A 15,460-nucleotide genomic window follows, 5' to 3' on the forward strand; every position below is an offset into this window, starting at 1 on the left:
CTATTGCTGCTAAGAAGAGAATACAAGAGGTACGTTGTGGTATAGTGTTACACTCACCAAGCTGGTATGAAAACAGAAGAGCTGTAATAAGGCTGGAAAAAAATGCCTCATAAAAGCTCTGGATTAATCTTCCCTTTTTAATCCAGTGTTGGTTCCTATTCCAATTCTTACATTTGTTGTCAAGACATGGTGTCTGCCAATAAACAAGCATTAATCTCATTTCATTTCATGTCAATGCAAAGGTTTAGCAAATTTAATGAGAAAAGGTTATTTGAAGGACAGAGAAACCACAGAAAGGTGAGAAGGGAAGAGGAGAGGGCAACAAGAAGTTGTCTTGTATGTGCTTTTCTTCCAATTTCTAGTCAAGTAAACTGAGATGGATACACAGCCTACTCTGGATCACAGCTAAAAAGAAGCCCTTTAATGTCAGCAAACTTTTGCTCCCAGACTGCTTATTTCAGTTTTCATTCTATGATGTGTGCAGCTATCAGTAGTTTAGACCACATTTAGGAAAATAAGCAGCATTTAAGGCTTGTGGAAGAAAAAAAAGACAAATATCTGTTTATTTTAGAACTACACACAGCTTTCCCTGAATATACCATCAAGACATATGGCGCACACATACAGTTGTGACACTTAACACAAATTATTTTCTTTTCTGGTGAAGTGACTCACAGACAGAACAGCTAAGGTTTCAGCTTCAATTAAATTTTCATTTGATACTTCAGAAACTAAAAGGAGCTCCATGAAGTTAATACACAGGACTCAGTTAAACAGTGCAAGTGCTTGAAATGTTCATCTAGGCCTGAGCCAAAGGGCTTTTAATGTTAAACATGGGAGTAATTTCTACTGACCTCTATAGAAGCAACAACTTCCTCTTATTAAAATGTATAGCATTGAGTCATTGAAAAAAAAAATCTGCAGGCTGTCAGAGATATTAGCTAAACATCATTTAGTGAAAATACTGATAAAATCAAGTGTTCCATAAGTGTTCATGATTCTGAATTAATTTTGCTCAGCAAGACCTTCATCCATCAAAATACCTAATTCCACATTAAATGTTCAACACTACTACTAAATTAAAGTACATCTTTAATTACTCGACTGAGGTCTTAGCATGCATATTTCAACCACTTGAAAAAATAGCTCACAACCCACATCAAAATATTCAACATATTCGGTTTCGGTATCAGCCCATCACACTGTAGGGCAAAAAGAACACGACAACCCTCTCCCAAGACATTTGTACATGTTTTTCCTCTAAATGAAAAATGCTTTGACATTACCCTTGCACCAACCTTTAACATGTGGTCAGGTGAGATGTGCATTTGATAACCTCTGGTATATCCAGACAAAAACACCGTACTTCCCATAGGAAAGGATCTGGATGAGTAATATGTTATTTTGAGCACTAAATGAAATGTTTATCATCATACGTGTTAGAATAATTCTGTTTTCATTTATACTTCTGCAACCTAAGAAATATGCTATCTCCCTAACAATACATGATAATCCAAACACACAGAGTAAAAGAAGGCAAGTCTAAGGGGTCAACTTTTATTCTAATCCATTCCAAGAATATATAAAAGCATAAACCAATAGAGTTTATATTCTTTTCCATCACTCCTACATGTGCCTTTATGCAAATCTAACCCTCAGGTTGCACATTTGCAGCCAAAACATTCACATAACACTTCTGATGCTAACGATGCTGTATAAATAATATGTAGGGGACTAACGCAAAGTGTCAGTTACATATTCATATCATACATATGTACGGTTATTAAAAGAGAATTGCATATAAACATGTTGTACGCTAGGAATACTCATTAGTATTTTACTCACCTACATGCAACATTCAAAATAAAACTTAGGTCTTGCAAACACCACAATTTCTAAGTACTTGTGAATATTTGTAAATATTTATAAATAACAAGAAAGTTCCTTTCCTCCTCCGAGCCCCAGTGGAAGAGAGTTCCATGTCGGCACTCAGTATAAAATGAAGTAAGTTTAGTTGTTTGAGGATAAAGTGACCTTGCTTCTGTGCAGCACGGAACAACCGGGGCTCAGTGTTCAGACAGTTTAAGCAGTATTTTCTGGTACAACCTACCTTTTTTCCTCCGTTTTCTTGCGTGTTTGTTCATTCTTCGTTCACATAGCAGACAATCCTGGGAATGGTACACAGAAGTAATATCAGTCATCTGAAGCCAAAGTCACTAATGTCAGCTGTGGAAGGTGATCAGTTTAACAGTTTGCATGACCAGGCTCTACACTGCATCATCCCAAAGATCATAGTGCACTCGCAAAAACTCTACAGTAAAAATTGCTTTATGAGGTTGATTGTACTTGTTACTACTGAACTACAAATAATGTTTATAAGAGTTCATGTTCTAGAGAGTTTATATGCAAAGTTGCTGCATCACAGCATCTACAAAGATTGTATTTATACATGCATTTTTCTTTTTTAAATGTGCTCCGTTTCAAAGATGAACTTTCATACTTGGCATATCTCCAAGATTACAAACTTCTTTGCCTAAGCTGAATATTTAGCATGAGAGGTTTCCTTGAAACATTATAGGACCATTTAGTGATATAATTTTTCTTCTTCCTACTAAAGCACAACAGAATTATTTTATCAGGAGAGGTATTTGCAACTCTGTCAGACCAATTTGCTGTTTAATTTAACTGAATGGATGTTTATCATATTTTACAGGTTGTTTTTTTTCCTTTGGATTTTTAAGAACCACTGGGAGAATAACTGATATAGCTTCTTCTGCTAGTGAGGCTATGCAAATATTACCATCAATAATCTGGGGGCCAATAGTTTAAAGTAACAATAAAGCCAAGTTTGTTACAAATCACAATTTAATTTGCATTCTCATTGCTTCCTGACACTTTTTAGAGATCTATCAGTCATACTGATTGCAAACGAGGGGCAGCTGAATCTCACAGTGCAAAGTGACTCTCCCAAGCAAATGAAAGATTTTTTCATGCAATTCCATTTCAATTAAAATATATTGCCCCCCCAAGAAGTTACCCAAATTACAAGCTAAAACCAGCAGTTTACTTCTCAATGAAAATTTTACATAGCCTTATAACAGAAAGCAAAATATCACTTGTTATTACTGGAATAAATTCAGTCCCCAGCAAGAAAACAATGAAAAGATATGGACCTATTACTCCTGCAGCATAAAAATTACCAAAAGTGATTCTGGTACCACAAGAAAAAAACCTATTTATAAAAAGCAAGTGTGGCGACAGTAAAAACGTATCAGCCTTGCTACTCAAGAACTAGAATGCCTCTATCAACCCACAATACAAGTCTTCCCACTCTGCCATGGCAATATCCATCATCTTGGAGGAATCACACAAAGCCAAACTGACGACTCTTGTGATGCTACACTGATACAAGGTAAGGCAGGAATTAAAATGAGATCAAAGTTCTGAGTCACACTCCTTATAAGAAAGAAAAAAAGAAAGGTGAAACAAAAAAAAAGCCAACATGCATAGATTATTGTGGGGAAAAAAAAAATCTGAAGAAAGCTAAAAACGTGAAAGGAAAATCCATGGTTCAAATAGCTAAGAAAAACAGCTATGCAAAAGCAATGACCTTTTAAGATACATCAGCAAATAAGTCAATTCCAGTACTAAAAAGATGAATATGGTAAAATTGCTGAAGTGAGGCAAAAAGCTGTATACATTCAATAAATATGGCCTATGTGTATTTGATAATACAGGTAATTTTGTGCTACAGGAAGATAATGAAACACTTCCAATATATTTATGGCAGATAAAAAAATCAAGATAATTTTCAGAATTTCATACAGAAAAATATAACCACAAAGTCTAAAAAAACCCACCTAAGATAACTGCCTCAGGATATCTACGAGACCCCCATGTCTATTTCCAATGCATGTGGGAATAATTAGAAAATTTCTCCAGAGTAGGTGTCCCAATGTAACAACTAATAATTGCAGGAGAGTGAGAACGCTTTTAATCATGGATTAAATGTAAAAGGGAGGTTAATTAATGAAGTATTAATTCACTTCATAGGAAATATAATTAAAAGGAGGACAATATCATTAATGCAAGTCAATGTGGTTTTATAGAAAAGCTACCCTGTTAAACAAACCTGGGGTTTGTCCTTTGTGTGAATAATTGCAGTAACACTAACTATTTAAGCTTTTATAAGGCACTTCACCTAAAACACGCAGCATTCTAAACAAAATAAAAATAGCACAGTAAAGAATGCATTACATGAATTAAAACTGAGTTAAAAGAAAGACTTCATATTTAGCAATTATGTCTGTAGTAGATCTGAAGTAACTTTACATTGTTCTCAGTGAAGTGAAAATCACAGTACTGTCAGTGCTGGTAGAATGGCAAACAATGGTGGGAATGGTGTGATCCAGATCAGTTGGTTCACTGCACTCATTTCTTGAGAACACATTCTCATGCACATATTAAAAAAAAATGAATGAGTGTTTGCAGAAAGCATATGTGTAATTCCTAATTAAAATAAAATTATTTACGCTCAAACTTAAAAGACTTAATCTTTTTAATCCTTCAAATAAAAAACAGACTTAATTTGACTGCAGTATAAAGTGCATACAAGAGGCCTTACTGAAAGGTTCTTTCATCTTGAGGATAAATAAATAAGGACACCAATGGTTAGAAATTAAACTTAAAAAATTACCAAATTTCATATTTATACTTACCTAACACTAAAGATAATAGAATCTGAAATAAATAGAGATAATACTCTTATATCTTGAAGTTTTCAGATCAAAACTATACACCTCTGTATTCTTAGTTGCAAATAATGAGTCAGAGGTGCAATATATAGGAATTGTAGTACATAAGTGGTCAGGCTATATAAACTAATGGGACCTTCTGTCTAATTTGGATTTTACAACTCAAAGACAAATGTTATTTAATTGTCTTTGCAGCAAGGCAACATTTTGGAGAAACAGGCAAACATCTGTTTTTTCCTCTATAAACATTTCTTCCTTCAGCTTTACTTATCCAACAGTTAACCCACTCTCATACAAACAGGCATGAAAACAAACAAATATACCCTTCCTCCATATATTTTTACTGCTTCAAGGAGGCTGGCATGCAATAACTTCCTACAGAATCAAAACCATTCTGGTCTAAATCATGACTGATCAGATGCAGTCAGCCTTGTGTGACAAGTACATAATTTTAAATACGTTAAATCTTAAGATTTTGGCTTTTGTTGTAATGGCAGAATGCAAAAAACTTATCACCTTTAGGGAAAGCACAAAGTCAATTTTATTTAATTCCTTCAAATAACAGCCTCCCTAGCTTACTACCAAAAGCTCTATTCCCTCAGAACAGCCTTTGTGCTGTTGGTAGGTCTTTGACATTTTTTAAAGCAATAGAATGTAGTCCTAGATGTCACAGATATTACAGCGTATTTACTTGCAGCTCAAGTATTTTATTTGCATCAGTGGGTTTTCTTCAAGCTCTCCAGTCTCCTCCACCTGCTTGTCTGTAGAGTAACAACAACTCTATGCCTGTAGCTTAAGTATATGAAAATCGAACTTGAATTACATTAGCAAAAATGTCCTGTTCAATGATAAATATCAAGCTTGCAGAGAGCATAGAATACTTGAGATGTGATATTATATACCATAGAAAATACCGCATTGAATATGGTAGGATTAATAAGTAAGAAGCAATAGCATTCACCGTGGCTGCATTAATCCAAGCTCCTCTACTTTTACAGACACCAGGCAAGAAGAGAACACCTGAAACACTTGTTGAACCCTACACACCCAACAGCTGGAAGTCATACCGAATTCCCCAAGTCATCTTTAATTCTACTTTAAGTGTTTACTGCTATGTAAAAGCTACTGTTAAGCTAAAAACTTCACACTACATCTTTTCCAGACACACTGTTAATACCATGTACAGCAAGGCCAATTATCTTTCAAATGAAATTTAATGAAAGAGGGCATCTCACCCTGAGCAGATTTTAAGTTATTCTGTTCAATTACTGACAAATTTGTCAAATATATTTCCTTAGGACCTCTAAGGGACAAGTAGTCAGTGGAGGTAATTCCATCAGAGAAAAAAACCCTAATGTCGCAAGAACTGATTTTCATTCTTATATAACAAAAAGGCAATTTGCCAAAGGACCTTTAACACCCAATTTTTAAAGTAACCCAGGAACTTATTTATTGGAGTGATAGACTAGAAACACACAATCAATTTTTACAAAGTTTTAATTACTAAGAAAATTGCACTATGGATTTTATTCAGATCAAACAAATACTACTAGACAAGGCTGCTTCCAAGATAATAAGGCAAACAGCAAGTAGTAAGCCACAGATTTTCTAATGCAAACAAAGAAAAAAAATCCTCTATATGCAAGCTGGAGTTCTACCCTTTCCAGTTTGCCCAGACTTGCCCTTTCCTTTGCTGTATGTTTTACCATGTTATTGACATAGCACAAGATATTTTTTTTTTGCTGACATACTAACACTAGACAAAGGTCTCTTTCATCAAGTATTCAACTGTACTCAAACACCAGGCTACCAAAAAACCAGCAGTGCTAGACACTATGCAGTCTTTTACAGCTAGATACAAACCACTGCTTCTTAGAATATGAATCACAGTATCTGTAAAACTAATTCTTTACTGGAATATCAGTACTAAGAGTCTTCACGTAAACCAGCAACACAAAGTTTTGTTGTTACATCAAATCCACTGTATTTGATGCTTTTACTAAACTTATACCCAACTGGTATTAGAGATGCTGACAAAATGAGAAGGAATTCAACATAACACCAGAAATGGTAGGGTTTTATCCTCCAGAAGTCAAGGTAGTTACACAGTATCAGTGATCACTGTTTCACTCTAGCTTCCTAGCCAGTTTTAGGCTGAAGTTTTAAACACAATTTCCCAATAAACTCAACTATTTTTTTTACAATAGATCAAATGTTAGAAGAGCTAATTTTGCTTCCAGTTTGATACTGTACACACTGAAAAAGAAAACAAAACACACAGCTCTATACAGACACAGAGCCAGCAAGCTTTACTGAAGCTAACCATTTCGAGGTGATCTGAAATAAAGATGAATGTTCAGAGCTACACCTTTCTAATTGTGAAGCTATCCGTAATGATTAGAAATAGCTAGAGTAAGCTTTGAGAGCAATGTAAAAAGCCTGGGGAAAACAAAACAAGTCAGAAGCAGTTTGAGCAAGTCTTTATTGTTCTACTCCAATAATAAGACAAACCAATTCCCCAATGCTTTTTGTCAAAATGTTGGGGCATGATGGAATCCAGCCTTCAAACAAATGCATGCTTTGAAAAAGGAAAAATTAAAGAGTTATTTTTGTCATTTGTGCCTCACAGCCAAACTTGAATGACCCTGAGAGAAGTCTGTGCAGACAAGTCACTAGAAAGATTTATGTGCAGCTTGTTAGATCTGTTTCCCACCCCCCCCCCCTTTGTGTTATTGCTCTGCACATTGAGGAATGTTTTAGCAAGTGTTAGTCCTGACTAAAAATACATCATAAAGAATGCTACAATATTGCTTTTTATTACAAATAGCCAAAACTTCTTTGAAAATATAAATGTGTAAAACAATCAACTGACTGTACAGTGCATTTACAGTACACAATCCAGAAAGTAACATGCAGTGTAAAGAACTGCTTTATACATTAGCCCTTGGCCACACAGAACTTGGCAGTACTAGTACAACTTTAATGACTATAGGGTGAAAAAAAAATTAAAACCCAAAAATCTCAGCTACATCTAAATTTACCATGAGATTGGGATACATACATCATTGTACAAGGAATAGTAATTTTTAACTAGAAACTGTCATCATGTTGTAATTCTTGGAAGGGCTGGATCTGCCAATGCTCCACTCCTCCTTACAGCTGGTCCTACTCTCCAGCGGTTTGGTCGTCTTCCCACCAGGCTGGGGACTTTCATAAAGGACACAGATAGACCCATCTTCACCTATGCGATAGGACACTTCGAAAGGGTCGACCCAAAGAGTTAATTCACTGGGTAAGAGCTGGAAGAGTCTCTCGTGGCTCAGTCCAATCATCCCCGCTGCCTTTCCTATCAAAGGGTCCATCTTATGGTTGATCCTAATGCACCGGTACCCGGAGCCCTTGGAGGGCACCAGGGGGAACCAGTGGTGCTTGTAGTGCTCTGCGGGAAGGAACAAAGAGGAGCTTTACCACGGCGCCAGAGCCCCACCACCCTCTAGCCCCACGGAGGCTGCGCTCCGCCGGACACCCTCACGGGGCAGAGGCGACCGGTCGGACCGGGGAGGCCCCCCCACACACACACCCCCGCGGGGGTCCCACCGCCCCCGCTCACCGCGCAGCGCCTCCTGCAGGCACTCCCGGAAGCACCGCAGCTGTTCCTCGCCGATACCGCCGGCGGCCCGCAGGAGGCGGGTGACGAACGCCGCCGCCGTAGAGATCTCGGTCCTCATGGCCGCCCCGGCCGGCGCGCACCTCCCCGCCGCCGCTGCCGTCGCCGTCGCCCCGGCCCGCTGCCAGCGCCGCCGCGCCTGCCCCGGCCCGGCCCCCGCGCCTCCGGCCAATGGCGCCGCCGCGCAACAGCCGCATCACACCGCGGCGCCCCGCCCCGGCCCCCCGAATAGACGGGCAGACCGAGACCCCATTGGCGGCAGCGGGCGCGGGGCGGGGCACCCTCCGCGATTGCGCGCGGCCATTGGGCCGCCGCTCAGACCGAGCCGTGTTTGTTTTGTTGGTGGGGGGCGGGACCTGCCGCCGAGGGGCGGAGCGGGAAGGCACCGCCTCCCGCGGGACGGAGCGGCGAGGCAAGCCCGGACAGCGCCGCGCCGCCCTTTCCAACCGTGCCGTCAGGCGTGACGTAACGGTCAGTAGCGGCGTTTAGACCGACGAGGCACGAGAGCGGGAAGAGCCGCTGCAGCACCAGAGCCACGCTCGGGCTTCACTCAGCCGCGCCACGAGTCCACCGGGCCCTTTTCACTCTCTCGAGACCCAAAATGAGCAAAATCTAGAGATACCCATTTTTAGACATACAACTCCAAAGCCAAGACAGCGAATAAGTTTTGACAATATCCCCTCCTTATTTACTGAAAACTGTTCTTGCGCTTATGTAAGAGTGATACACAAAACTACAGGGGTTATTTCAGGAAAAGAGGTGGTCCAGAAAGCATCAGTTTTCTTTCAAAAGCCTGTTTACCTGCAAGTGATTGGGAATTTGGCACACTTGAAAAATCCGTGCAAGAGCCAAGTAAACGGAATTCTGCTTGGTGCACAAACTACGCAAATACATTTGTTGTCAAATGCACTACAGTGAAAGGATACGTCTTTGGCCTGTATTTAAAGTACTGTATTGCATCTTTTAAGTGTGATACCAGTCCAGAAAGATTTTTGTTCTTAGAAATAAATACAATCTAATGCTTATTTGAGCATAAGAAAAGCCATGCATACATTGCACCAAGTATCAAGCTTCTCCACTGGCCCCGCAGATCTCACCAAGAACACCACAAACATCTGGACTCTGAGCAGCATCTTCGTGGGGCATAAAGTTTTGAACTGTGGAAATGTTTGGTTGAGCCGTTTGCGTCAGCACAAACTGTATTATTCTGATGAATAAAGTACACGGCTTGTTTGAGACAAGGAACTTTGTTGATGACTCATTAGCATCATCACTGCTCAGCCTCTTGAGTTTGAAGAGTAACTACAATTCATCTCTTTATCATAAAAGTTTTCTCTTGACAACAGTTGTCCTGGCAAGTCAGTTTGCTCAAGAGCTCCAAAACAGAGAGTCTGTTGCGTCACTGACAGAATTACTTCCTCCACATAACTGCCAAGTGTCAGCTGAGTTTCATGACAGTTCCAGTGATGTAGATGCTCATTCAGCTATAACCTTCCCACCTTCAGTGCTGTGGCAATATCCTTCAGCTATTTTAAAGCTTTCAAGAAGTGACTGTATTCGGTGTAGCCAGAATTCCCCAAGTTTACAAAATGTTTTTTCTCTCTCTAGTTCAAAGACTAAACACAAACTTCTTTCCCCAACCTTAAAGTTCTGTTCACAAGCACTTCCTCCAACCACTTTTCTCAACAACAGTAACTAAGGTCAGGACTTCATCACCAGAACTACCTACAGTTGTAACTGAACACACTTCTCAAAAAGCCATCTTCTAAAAGTTCATGCAATGCCTTAAACATTTCCCCCCCCTCACCTTATTTAAATATATCTTCTCCCTTTACTGGTTTTGTGTCTTAAACCCACTTTGGCAAAAAAGTATGTTGATTTCACTACATCATTAGTTAGGTTCTAAGACTTTTTATTCTCCTTTGTTAAATTAGAGCTAACCACTCCTTTATTGCTCTCCAATGCCTGTCTTATGCCAGAGAACCCCTTCTTCAGAGGGATCTCACCACTGAGGAGACTAAATAATATCTTGGTTCCCCCCCCCAACTGCCCATCTTAAGCCTTTTCCCCTTTCTTGCTTGTCAGCTTTAAGAACCTGACATCACTTCTAGTTCATCAGCTGCAAAAGCTATACCCAGGTAATTAAGAGGACAAAAAAGCCTTGTCTGCAGACCTTTAAAAATTAGATCCAGTTTTACTGCTACTTAGAGATTACCAGGCAATATTCATTCATCGATAAAAGTGTGAAGAAAAAACTCAGGCAGGCTAGAGATTTAGTTGTTACTAGCAACCAGTTTAACACAGGTTGAGAATTTACAGGAACTTCCCCAAACCTCTGTCCCTTTAATCTAAGGGTCAGAAATCATCAAGGCTGTAATTACAGGAGAACAGCTCATCACAAAGCCAAACCTCATCCTGCACAGGAAGAGTTCCCAGGGGAATGCCCAATTACTGGGATAGCAATAGCAGGACAGGCAAACAACTTTCGAAGCTCACTCCCAACACTATGTTTGCTAGATTCTGCCATCTGACATGTTAAAACATTCAAATACAAGTGTCATTACAATTAAAGCTTCTTCAAACTCATTCTGTTTAAGTCTACATCCAGAAAGCAAATTACTATCCAATTTGAACAAAGTTATTTGTAACAGTATGACAACATTAGAACTCATGTAGTGCCTCCTTACTTGATGTTACTTAATTAAGATGATTAAGACTTCTTGCTATAACTTTCCTCTAATAGCAAGCAACAGGACCAAGACCCTAAAATAACAAAACTATAGACATTTGTTCAAAACTCAGGTGCTATCAACTATTTAAGAGTCCCACTTCACAGCTTAACTAGAGTATAATTCTGTATGCCATTTTACAGCCTAACCGAAGAGGCTTTTATCCAAGAAGGAAATTAAAAAATAATCTTCCTTCACCTCCTCTTCAAGAGAGGACAGCAGATTTCTGTGCTTCCTTTTCCTCTCACTCACAGCTGTTAGCTCTAGACTACCTCCTCTCCTAATCAAGTCTCAGATCTTGAGCAAGATGTTATTTTATTAGAAAAAATTTTCACTGAAGACCAGTTTGCATTTCAGTACCACAAACTTGAGAAATTAAGCTAAAAGAATCTCTGCTTGTACCTGGACATATCAGTTATTCAATTACTTCAGTCATATCAGTTATTTAGTGTTTTGAGAATCAGAATACAAACCCCAGTTCTTCATCTTTGGGGACTTCATTAATAAAGCTATCCAGGTACACATTGACTGTATAACCCCACATTTGAGCAGACACATTTGAGCTTAACTTGCTAGTTATGTGACAGCAATTTAAAAAAATGAGTAAGCCTGCATTATTTGTTACTTGATCTAGACACTTGGTCTATTCCTGCACAGCAAAATCTTACTATTGCTTTAAGACAAGCTCTGGGTTTATTCTGCACATTCTGTCAGGTACTTATCCCAAACAGTTCCCCACCTTATTCACACCCCTTGCCTTTCATTTGTGAAATACCAACTTCCCCTACCATATCTACACTGCATGACTTCAAAGCCTCTAACACCCGGATAGCACTATTGCAAATGCAGGAAAACAGCTACTCATTTCCAGATTCATTAAAATAGCAAACAAAAAAACAACACTTGCATTGAAGTTATGAAATTCTTACTAGTATTCAGAATAAACATTACATTACTGTTAACAGCACCAAGAACTGTAAAAATCCAGACATAAGTTATTAAGCTTCATGCTTAATTATGCTAAAGAGCTTCCCCCCCCTTCCAAGCTGCATGTGTCCATACGAATATACACACAAATTCCCAATTATATAAGCTTGATTTTACCATAAGTCAGTCAGACAAGGTTCTGCTAAAGCCAGGGCAGACACTAAGGGATCTGGTTTTAAGTGGCTTGCGGAAACTTAAGTAAAGATCAGAGTAGAAAAGCTTTTTAATCAAGCAAATGAAAGGTAGTTAAAAATACCGCAAGAGAAAAAAGTTAATGTTATAATACTACTAGCACAGATTAATGCCCACTAGATTGAGATCTGGCACCTGGATCCACTAGTCCGAAGTGGAACATTCAATTGAAATAAAAAGGTAAGAAGGTCTGGCTACAAAAATAAAAAGATGCCACAGTTGCCAGGTAACATTAAAGTCACACTTCAATTTCTTGTATTCTCCTCAGCAAGTTTCACATTTAAGCCTCGATGTAAGCAAGCCGCAGAAAGATAAAAAGAAATCAATAGAGGCATAACGATTCGACTTTCATCTCCCTGCCAGAAAATGGTTCCATAGGCAGTAGTATTTAAAACAAACTCTGGGAAGGGTTCATCAAAGAAACAAGTTATTTGCCAATTAAGCTAACCATTTATATAAATCGGCTGTTTTAAAATGTACTGACAGTTCCAATAACACAGCACTGGAGATAATAATTAAACAACAATTTGGAAACACTGTACCAGCACAATTTAGCAGAAACTGTTGAAATATGTTATTTTTCATTAGAAACACATTTTAAATACTCATACAGAGGAAAAAACCACAAACTTCTGGATATGGGGGTGGGGGTTTTTTTGGGGGTGTGGTGGGTGGGTTTGGGATTGTTTGTTGGGTTCCCCCCCCCCACTGGAAGATTTCTATGGCTTTGAGAGTTGAGAAGCCTCATCACACAGACAGCAGAAGCTGATAAGTTACCACTACTGTTGATAATTGTTAGGATTAATAGCCTTGCTTAGCACTGGAAACTAAAGTAGTTGAAGCCTTAGGCCACGAGAGCTGACCAAGAGTAAACTTTTTGATAAAGCTAACGTTGCAAATACAAAACTAGCTGAAACCAGGAGATGCAAGCAGAATGAAGAAAAGAACCAAGGAAACAATTCTAAAGGAATGAGGTAACTTCAGAAGGCAGCCAGCCCAGTGACCAAGAAAACCAATATGAAATCAAGACACCACCAACCGGAATCAAATGCCTGGACTTGGGGATCCAGTGATGGGTGGTACATTCTGGGAAACCTGTCTGCGAGGATGTAAGTGGGGTACGCAATCTGCAGTAGGGATCCCTCTTTGGGATATGCTCTGCATATCAGCTAAATAAATGATTTATGCAGTCATCTTTGAGCAGGAACTTAAGGCCAAGCCCTGTTGAGGTGGCATCTGTGTAATTCCTAACAGGGAATAGGTGGCTGCATAATTCCTGCAACAGTTACCATATGTATAACCTTCTTTCACAAAGAATATTTTAGCTCATCAACTCAGACTTACTTTGTTGTTGTTCTGCTCATCTACAAGTCATTTCTTTTTTAGCAGGAACACCTGGAATAAAGGAAAGCAGAGTCAGTATCTTGGTTTATCTTGTTAAAAAGAAAGTGTGTGCAAGTATTCTATCATTCCATTTTTCCTCAACTTCAGCTAGAGGAAAAGGAAAAAGTAAAACTTAAGCTATATCACTTTATACTGTATATAGTTATTTGAAAATAAGAGTAGTAATAATAAAAGATAGTAATAATGATAGCACAAGCCTATTCATTTATCAAAAAAAGGCAGCATTAAGACCAAGTAACATCTAAACAAAATTCCTTTTAATTACTTAATTTAAACTCTCAATACATGTCTCTACAAACACAGATAGTTGAAACAGAGTACTAAAATCTGCAAAAGAAGGTTTTAAAAAAACCAACCAAAAAACCAAGCAGTTTTGGTTTTACTCCATCTAGTAGAAGCATCTCTCTAAACATAATTAAACAAAACAATTCTTAGAAGCAAGACTTATTGCTGGACTATAAAGACAAACATTATGTTACCATTCCCACTACACAGAAAAAAAGAATATTTCTGAACACAAATAATAGTACCTTCGATGATTTAAGCATCAAATCCATCCATAATTTCCCTAGTTTGGTACACTAATTAATAAACCAAAACTTCTTAGAAAAAACAAAAAGAAAATCCTAAGCCAGTACCCCAGAGCTAAAGCAATACAAGTGTTGCCTTCCTCTGTGACTGCCCTTTTTTGTGCATCTATGCTGATTAGATGCAGCTGCCCTGCCTGCTGGAGTTCAGGGGGATCACCTGCTGTCACTTTAGCAGAGAAGCTGGGCTGAGATAGCACAGCTGAGAGCACTGACCCTAAGGGCTTTCTTCTGCCCTTACAAGTTGGTCACGGGCAACTTATGACAGAGCAGTACATAGATAAAGCAAATTACAGTCTAGTGATAATTTAAGTTTGCTCCACGTACAGGGAAATAGAGAAATGAGCAAGAGAAATTAGAATTCTCTGTCAGAATTGGAAATATGTCATACTAACAGCACAGTGTTTTTCACATGAAGACCACCAAGTGATTTGTAAGTTGATTTATAGCACTGAAAATTGTTACTAACCCTGTTTTAAAAATGTGCTGCCAGACTATTGTCTAGTTTACACTTTAAAAGTTTATCAATATAGCTGTGACCTCACACCCACCTAAGTTATACAGAGCTCGTATCAGCTGGCAAGTATATTTCTCAATCCACTTCATATAACTTTTAAAAACAGACTTAGATATGATTACAAAAGCAAGTTAATGTCAGTAAATTAATAGCGGGGTTTTGGTACAGAATTTTTGCAAATATTGCACCTCCCTGACGCTATTATCTTTTACTGGTCCCACTTCATCAGGGAAAAAACACACTGTGAAAATAACCTATTTAAGATCCCATTTTCTTTGCCAAAGCAACTAAACATTTAAGCAGTAAACAACATGGTTGCCAATGATTCAGCAGAGCAAGTGAAAAATTACTCTGCTTACTACCTTTGCAGCAATACTAATGAGGGCAAATATTACAGTGCAATGTGTTTGTTGGGTTGTTTTTTTTTTTTAATGGGCTGTTCTATAGACTCAAATATTAGATTAGTATTGGTCTTCTATTAGAACAATTAATGCAATTAAAATAAAGGACAAACTTTGAGGACCTAGGACCCCTTGGAGTCTGCAATAGAAAATCAGAATAAGTGCTTTCTGGTCTTCACAAGCATTATGAGTTGGTTGAGTAAAAATAATTTCTTTTCCTTA

At 38.5% G+C, this 15,460-nt stretch overlaps 1 protein-coding gene across 1 annotated transcript; it reads right to left on the reverse strand.

The window, feature by feature from the left end:
• Nucleotides 1-7,212: 7,212 nt before the first annotated feature.
• Nucleotides 7,213-8,791, reverse strand: LOC142603249 (protein BTG1-like). The gene is made up of 2 exons (XM_075762801.1): nucleotides 8,365-8,791; nucleotides 7,213-8,193 (listed from the first exon to the last, which is right to left on the reverse strand). The coding sequence occupies exons 1-2, from the start codon at nucleotides 8,480-8,482 to the stop codon at nucleotides 7,841-7,843; spliced, it is 471 nt and encodes a 156-aa protein (XP_075618916.1). The 5' UTR covers nucleotides 8,483-8,791; the 3' UTR covers nucleotides 7,213-7,840.
• Nucleotides 8,792-15,460: the final 6,669 nt, after the last annotated feature.

The sequence above is a fragment of the Balearica regulorum genome, chromosome 10, assembly GCF_011004875.1.
Source record: "Balearica regulorum gibbericeps isolate bBalReg1 chromosome 10, bBalReg1.pri, whole genome shotgun sequence".
NCBI classification, from domain to species: Eukaryota; Metazoa; Chordata; class Aves; order Gruiformes; family Gruidae; genus Balearica; species Balearica regulorum.